The 8,293-nt window shown below is 33.1% G+C and overlaps 2 protein-coding genes across 2 annotated transcripts in view; both read left to right on the forward strand.

The window, feature by feature from the left end:
- Positions 1 to 8,293, forward strand: part of Nup154 (nuclear pore complex protein Nup154) — a 56,167-nt gene that overhangs the window by 18,581 nt on the left and 29,293 nt on the right. The gene's annotated exons all lie outside the window — the stretch shown is intronic.
- On the forward strand, positions 166 to 4,597 carry LOC143191612 (salivary endonuclease-like). The gene is made up of 2 exons (XM_076396863.1): positions 166 to 292; positions 3,289 to 4,597. Exons 1-2 carry the CDS (start codon positions 232 to 234, stop codon positions 4,473 to 4,475), a joined length of 1,248 nt encoding a protein of 415 aa, XP_076252978.1. The 5' UTR covers positions 166 to 231; the 3' UTR covers positions 4,476 to 4,597.

The following is an 8,293-nucleotide window of genomic DNA, read 5'->3' on the forward strand; positions in this document are numbered from 1 at the left end:
AGATGATACAGTCAGGTGACTTATTGCAGTATATCAGCGACCATGTTATCAATTTTATTTTGTAGCAATCTTATCCATATTAGTTCGACTTAGAGCAATATCGATAACTGAAAAATTGATAAAAATATCACCGATAAATGATATATAACAAAGCATTGTGTCAATATCAATACAATATACTTGTTTAATACGATATATGTTTTATCAATATTCAAAAATCACATATTCACGATGAAACGTCTAGTATCTACATTCTTACTTTGCTATTCTAAGTTTACGCTTGCAACGAACGGTAAGTGACATCCAATAATACAAACGTATGTTTTTGTATGACTATTTAAAAGATAGTAATTAAGAATTCCCTTTCCTTGACTTAACACAAACACAATGTTCACAAGCTTACTCGGATTATCAGATATCTTCTTCAGATACGACAAGTTTTATTTTACAAAAATATCCATCTATCTATCCGTCTATCTTTTTCTTTATCCTTAGACAGATACACATATTTTTCCAGGATAACTGTTGATAACTGTTCAGTAGTCATATCAGCAATGTAGAGCAGATACATGAGTGGTCCCAAGGCCCTACCCTGGGGACCTCCAGTCGAAATAGGTTTAAGTGTTGAGAATTAGTCTGCATGCGAGACTAAAACTTCGAAAATACACGATTTCAGCAGTCGATAACAATTCCACGGTAGCAATTTGCTCATTCTCTAGATTAATTTCAAATGCCATACCCGGTTAAAAGCTTGTGAGACGTCCCTCAATATTGCAGGGCAGTACTGCTTTTCTTCGAATGCTTTTTTAACAAACGCTGTTATTCTACGCACTTGGCCGATTGTCGAGTGGTGGTTTCGAAATACAAACTGGAAACCGGGTATTTTTATAAATGGGTTAATATGTTTTAACAAACGTTTCTCAAATAATCTTGATAACACACGTAGGAGAGAAATAGGCTTGTAAGCTCCAACTTGTTCTGTCAGTTTGTTAGTTTTTTTAAGTATAATTATCCAAGAAACCTTAGCAGATCTATAAAATGTATCTTGACATGATAAATCTTGCTTGATATGAAGAGTATTATGTGTATTAGTACAATATAGCTGCTCACTCTTTGTCCTAATATATCATGATAGATGCAGTGTCTGTTATCTTGATTATAATAACTTTATGACTCAAACCCATGTTTTCAACAAATAGAAAATAAAATCCAATAATACAAACATATATTATTATAGGTTTATTTAATCAGCCAGTCGTTCAAAAGATAACAATTTATTGCAACATATCGATATAAATCAAATAAAAAGTTGCCACGCCCTAACAAATTTATAATTCCAAATACAAACACAACTTTGCGTGAGCTTATTTACTCTCAAGACCTTCCTCAGATACAATTCACTAAGCTAACAAACATCAAAAATTCAAATTTCACGCTCTAAATACTTCCATTTATCTGAAAACACGCTCATATTATTATTATTCCCCTCGAACTACCATAACATCGGTTTTCTGGGGTAACTATCAAACAATTTCAAAGGGGTAATTATTACTACTGTTCAGTTGTTCCATTAGTAGACCCAAATTAAAATTTCCAAAAAAAATCCCAAATTAAAATTAAACTAAACTACTTAAGCCAAAGTTAAGATTAGCACCTATAATACACTACAAATATTGGCATAGTTTGGCTCGCTTCAATCTTGCTGTCCGGTAGCTCCATTGCTTCTACGTTGCTGTAATTTAGCAATCTTATTTCGTTATTATAAGCATTGGTAATTAATCGTAGAACTTTGTTTTGGCAGCGTTGGATTACTATTTGGTTTGATATTATAGTACATAGTACATTCTCTATATTTGCATCCCATAGGTCCAAATTGACTTTATGATTGACTGATAAACCAATCTCCTTGATTTTAGATCAAGTTAAGAGTATATTCAGACTAAGCAGTACAGTTGCGTGATTTTGAGTCTAATCTGCTCTTCTTTTTGTCCAACATCGTGTTTCCAATTTAACCTACCATCGATGTGGATGCCGAAGTATTTAGCTGATTCTGCTTGAGGAATCGGGCATCCTTCAAGTGATATAATTAGTAATTAGTATTAATATATATTTATAATTATTAAGCTGTATTTTCGAGTCTTTTGTTTATTTGTAGATTTTTGTTGATTGCCAATTGTGCTTTTTCTACAGCTTTAGGCAGTGATATATCCTTTTCCATGATGACTGTTGCGATATCAGTAGTATATAGCAGGTACACTATCCGAAGACCATTCATGCAAGACTAAATCTTCTTTCGAAAATATACGATTTCAGCAGCCGATAACAATTCCACCGTAGCAATTTCCTCATTCTCTAGATTAATCTCAAATGCCATACCCGGTCAAACGATTGTGAGATGTCCATGGATGTTGCAGGGCAGTATTTCTTTCCTTCGAATGCATTTTCACTAAACGTTGTTACTCTGTGGGTTTGGTCGATTTTCTAGTGGTGATTTCGAAATCCAAACTAGAAATCTAATCTAGTATTTCTATAAATCACAACGTTTTAACAACAGTTTTTCAGATAATTTTGATCAAGCAAGTAACAGCGAAATAGACCTCTAAGAATATACTCCTTTTGCCAGTTTTAGTTCAAGAATATGCTTCAGTATCAAACAGGCATTGGGTATATATGTCAACAGTTCAGTTCTTCCAATAATCCAGTTGATATATCATCAATTCCAAGAATGACTTTGTTGTCAATTTCTGTGACAACTTCTATTGGAGAAAACAGATTTACTGTGCTTAGTATCGTTTATTTCACTTAACTTCAGTGACAACATTTGGTTCATATACTGTCTATATGTAAGTATTGTTCTAAATGTTTGAAACTTCGTACTTCTTGCTGAGAAGACTTGCCTGATGTAAAACATGATAAAATAACATTGTTCAATCAAATATGTGTCATTTATTTTATTGGACCCTTTGAAGGACGAAATCGCCGAAAAACAGCCGCATTTGAAGAGAAAGGAAGTGCTGCTTCACCAAGACAATGCATCGTGTCACAAGTCAGTGAAAACGATGTCAAAAATCCATGCATTGCTTCCTCATCCGCCGTATTCTCCAGATCTGGCACCTAGCGACTATTTCCTGTTCTCAGATCTCAACTTTTATTCGTTGTATCGTAAAAGTTAAAAAGTAATTTTTTAATAATAGCCATTTAGCCTAATATTAAACGAATAAATCAAGCAAGATAATTTTAAGAGTCTCCAATACCATGAAATATTAATACTATTCTGTTTTGTTATAGGTTGTGAGATTAATCCAGCAGAACATTATAACTCTCCACTAATCATTCGTCCCGATTCAAATGAACTAATCTACCCAAAGCCTGGAGAGAAAACAGTGAAATTCCATCAGAACGAGGAAATATATTTTGCATGTCCTCAAAATGATTCACCTAACCCATCCCGTATTGAAGGCAAGGCAATTTGTGAGTCGGGTACGAATTTCAAAACAGAAACAGACTATATAATAGACTGGGCTAAATCTCCTTGCAATAATAAGATATCGATTTCCATGCAATATACAAGGAAAGACTGTGGTCCAGATGGAAAGGAAATCAAGGTCGGTTTTGATGTGCAAGAACGTGGATTTATAAGCACGATGACGATTTGTTTCGATGCAAGAAACCTGATAGCGCACTATAGCTTTACTGTTCTAAAAGCGGCCGGAAATGGGGGATTACAAAAAAGCATGCAAAGAAACATGTACAAATGGTTTAAGTTAGATTTAATATCAGATATATACGGCAACATATCAATTGATTCATTATATAAGGAAAAAAAACAGCGTTCAACTATTAATAAACTACTGGGTCTGCCCGAGGATTCAACCGATTTCATCAAAGATAAAAGTACACCTGAATTATATTTGGCCCGTGGCCATTTAACAGCTAATGCAGACATGTTTTATCCAGCAGAGCGACGTTCTACATTCTTTATCGGCAATGCCGTCCCACAGTGGCAACTGTTGAACAACAAAAATTGGAAAAGAATTGAAGAGTCCATTAGAAAATATGGTGAGGAGTCTGAATTAGATTTAAAGGTTTGGACTGGTATTTATGGAGTTGCCAGCTCACCTCACAAACAAAACAAAAAAGAAACAAAGCTTTATCTATACGTCAACGATGATAGAAAAGCATTACCGGTTCCAGCGCATCTTTGGAAAGTGGTCTATAATCCAAAATCACATTTAAGCGTCGTTTTCGTTGGGGTTAATAACCCATACATTACCAATTATGTCCCGATTTGCGAAAATGTAACAGATAAATTAGGGGTTGAGATAAATCACGACTATAAAAACCAGGGACTTTGTTATGCTTGCACTTTTGAGTCATTTAAAGAAAAGGTAAAGATTACATTAGATATCGACCATCGTGGTTTGCTAATTTTCAAAAAGTTCCCAGAAACCTCTAACAAACGAGACGAATTCTAAAACTTTTGGACTGCACTGAATTGTTGTAAGTAGCGTTGGAAACTATCGACTGAAAATAGTCGACGAATATAAACAGTCGATACTCGAAAAACAGTCGAAGACGACTAAGTAGTAAAAAACTAACCAGTTATGGCAAAGGCAGATAACAATCAGTGTACGAAGAGAAAAGGATAATTGTTTGATTCTCTGTACAGATCAGGTAATTTTAAATTGGCAGGTGAGTACAAAAATGGAGTGGAATAAAGATCCCAAATATATTTAATCGTATTTTAAAAAATAGCAATTCATAATAAAAGTAATTCATTTATTTCGATTTAATTCCGATGTATGTGTTAAGTTAGACGGAGATAAGGAAGGAAGTAAGATGGTGTAATTTATTATACAAAATATCAGTTTCATTTTGAATAACGTAAAGGTATTTTTATATATTGGACTGGATTTTATCAATTATTTATCAATCGAAATAATCTTGAAAAGTAAAGTTCTGAAATGATACTATATTAACGTACAATATATTGTTATTTACAATCATACTACAAACAAAATATAAAACCATATATATTACATGTAAATCAATGTAAGCATATATTCGGCACTTTAGTCTAATGGAACGAGTAAGTCCGAAATTATTAACTGAAAGTACACGACTGAAACAGTCGATGGCAAAAACTATGTCGATAGACGCTTTCAGTCGATATTTTCCAACGCTAATAATAATAATATCCTTCATATTCACGTGTTTATTGTATTATTCGTTATCTACCTTAATAAATGTCGTTGTTTTCATTCATATAGTTTTTTATTTAAACAATTATTTTAATATATGTCTTAAAAATACAGTAATATCCACAAGCAGTCTTCATTGGCTGGGCCTCCTGGGCGATCCTGATCCTTTTTGGACCAATATTTCTGGTGCCAGTAGCTATCTCATGCACTCCGGCTTGGTCACCTACCAAGAGTGCAGTACAACAGCTGGATAACTGTCGAGCGGGGCCTGAACGCTCACCCGCGGCCTCGACCGGTACTGAGGATCCGAACCTCCGTACAGTAACGATATTTGACAATATTACATATAGTCTATACAAAACAGTAGTGACACACGCGACCAGTCAAAACGTCGCAATGTTGCCGCAGCAGCTCTGAGTTTTAGTACATTTGGCTCTGACATATAACAACATTCTAAGCTAAATAAAATATTGGAACAGAAATGTTATATATTATAATTTATTTTAACACTATAGTGCATCTAATGGATATATTACCCATAAACTTGAAACTACAATTAATTATACAGCCACAATAATTTATAGGTTAGAGTTGTTTTATTATAGTTTCCATTGAACTGTTTTCCACAGTAGTATAGGTAAGGTTCTAGCCGCTTTTTTATGTAGTGGTATCCCCCAAAGGCCTAATCCACCTAATTCAAAATTGTATCTTAGTAATGTATTTTACTTTTATTAGAGAGCATATTTACGTTTTACGGTTAGTTCTTGTTTCTTTCGATGCAATGCTTCCTTGTATTATAAGTCATTATAATATTATTATATTTCTCCTTAGTTTGTTCTGTTACTACGTGTATACATCTTATCTGCAAAGCAGTCAGTATTATTTATCTCCTCATACATTTTAACCAAATGTTCATGTATATTCCGAACAATAACACATATACTCATAAACCTTTCACACTATAATACAATTTCCCACAATTGAAGTATATTAATTTTATACTGACCTTTAGTTGTTTCCTACTTCATCACCCTGTCTTGATAATTGTCAGCATTGAATAATAAACCAACATTCGTTAAATGTTATTCAATCACTGTCACTTTCAGAAATACTAATCAGGTTAGTAGTTAAGCTGTTTATATACCAATCTATCAAAAACTTTTTTTTTCAGGCTTATTTCTAAAAAAGCAAATTACCTAAATTGCAAATCAAATTTTTCATTTATATTTACCGAATAGCAATTTGAAATAGCTCATTCTTTAACATGGTTTCGTCGAAACTTATTTTATGTACTTTAAGCCATTCCTTGATTGCAGCCGTTGTTGATGCATTTGTTGGAATTTTCTACACCAGTCTACTATGATATGATACATAACAATAACTAATGGTTCCTCCAAGTTCATTAAAAGCTGATTTTCAAACTACTGCAAAACAAGTTATGGTTCATTTCTCTATGGTGGTCACCCTTGGACTTAGAGGAAAACACTAATTCTGCACCAGAAATAAAACCACTCCTATTTCCAGCATGAAGAACTATATGCTTGTAATGAATTATTAATAAATGTTATACTAACAAAACCTAATCGATAGTTATTCTAAACTTTACTTTTTTCCATCAACTTTTGTTGTTTTTACACTATATTCATTATCATCTTGCCATGAGCGACCCAATCTACCATTCTGAAATATTCATATGTCATTTAAATTTATAAATTGATATAACAATTGTTCCTTGATTTTGATATATGTTTTTAAAAATTATATTCTTTTTAAAGAAATCTCTAAAAATTCCATTAGACCCCCTCGTGGGTTATTTTTACACCACATAAATCCTATATTACCTACGTCCCTAATAGCTGTATATCTTTTGGATTTTTATGGGTACATTCCAGACTAACAATTTTCTCTGAAATAATTGTAGTTAATTATGTTTCGATTAAAAAAACTGTTGATACAGCTAACATCAGCTGATCTTGATTCGGACCCTGTTTCCTATAAGGACGGTCTCTTTTTGGTGAATTTATATTATTTTTTTATTTTTTGAGATATTTTAGTGATCGTGTCCGTACTAATATTCAGAGTAACTGCATCGCCCTATAAATATTTTCAATAAAAACGGCGGCGATTGAAATTTATTAAAACAAAGACTTTTAAATTCATAATAGACAATATAGTTTGTAATTTTTTTTATTTAAACAATAATTAAACAATAATTCTTATTACAAATAATAACAAAAATAGTAAGTACGAAATACATAACTTCGTTTTATTTTATTTTATTAATGTTGTTTTCCATTCTTTTATTATTTATTTATTTACTTTATTTTATTTCTTTTGATACAGTGTCATATAAAAATTTCGTACATCCTTCACATGACGTGATTGTAATACAGTGTTGGCCACAAATAGGGTTCTCATATATCGAACATATTTTTCTAGTTTTGCGACGTTTTTTAAATTTACTTTGGAGACATTCATAGCATACACCAGTAATTTTTTTCCTCCCAGTTCAATCGAACTGCGTCTGATGTTAGATTGAGCTGGTGTCAATGATACAGATGATGTTGGCTGATGCGCATTCGGATTGATAGCTCGACCAAGAAGAGATTCAATCGCCACTTTCGTTGAGAAATGTCGACTGTATGAGTGTTCCAAGATGAACCAAATCCAAGAAAAGTTGTTCGCGTACGAAGAAAATGGTGGTCTGTTTCTTCTGGAAAACTGGTCATATTGTAACAATGCCTTTAGAAGATTGTAGAACAGTAGATTCTGATTGGTACACAACCATTTGTTTGCCAGAAGTCTTTGGTGAAATGAGAAAAACAAACAAGAGAGAACAAACGAACAATAAGAGACTATTTGAGCACTCAAAGCCTCAAATTGATGGGTTATCCGCTGTACAGCCCTGATTTGGCACCCAATGATTTTTTCTGTTCCCATCCGTGAAGAATAAACTGCGTGGTCAACGATTTTCATCGCCCAAAGAAGCTATTGAAATGCTTTGTAGTTGTCGGATCATGTTTGAAATATGGTCTATATTTAACGCCCAGGGTTTAACATTATCCCTTCACAACTCACCTCTTTTTTCCATA

This window comes from Rhynchophorus ferrugineus, unplaced genomic scaffold (assembly GCF_030347505.1).
Source record: "Rhynchophorus ferrugineus isolate W39M unplaced genomic scaffold, kcgeb_rfMv2 rfM2, whole genome shotgun sequence".
NCBI lineage: Eukaryota > Metazoa > Arthropoda > Insecta > Coleoptera > Curculionidae > Rhynchophorus > Rhynchophorus ferrugineus.

What these genes read in the sequence shown, in the direction of transcription:
- LOC143191612 (XM_076396863.1), top strand. Translation starts at nt 232, where the DNA reads ATGAAACGTCTAGTATCTACATTCTTACTTTGCTATTCTAAGTTTACG. An exon ending in GTTTACGCTTGCAACGAACG is followed by an intron (nt 293 to 3,288) that starts GTAAGTGACATC and finishes GTTTTGTTATAG; the next exon opens with GTTGTGAGATTAATCCAGCA.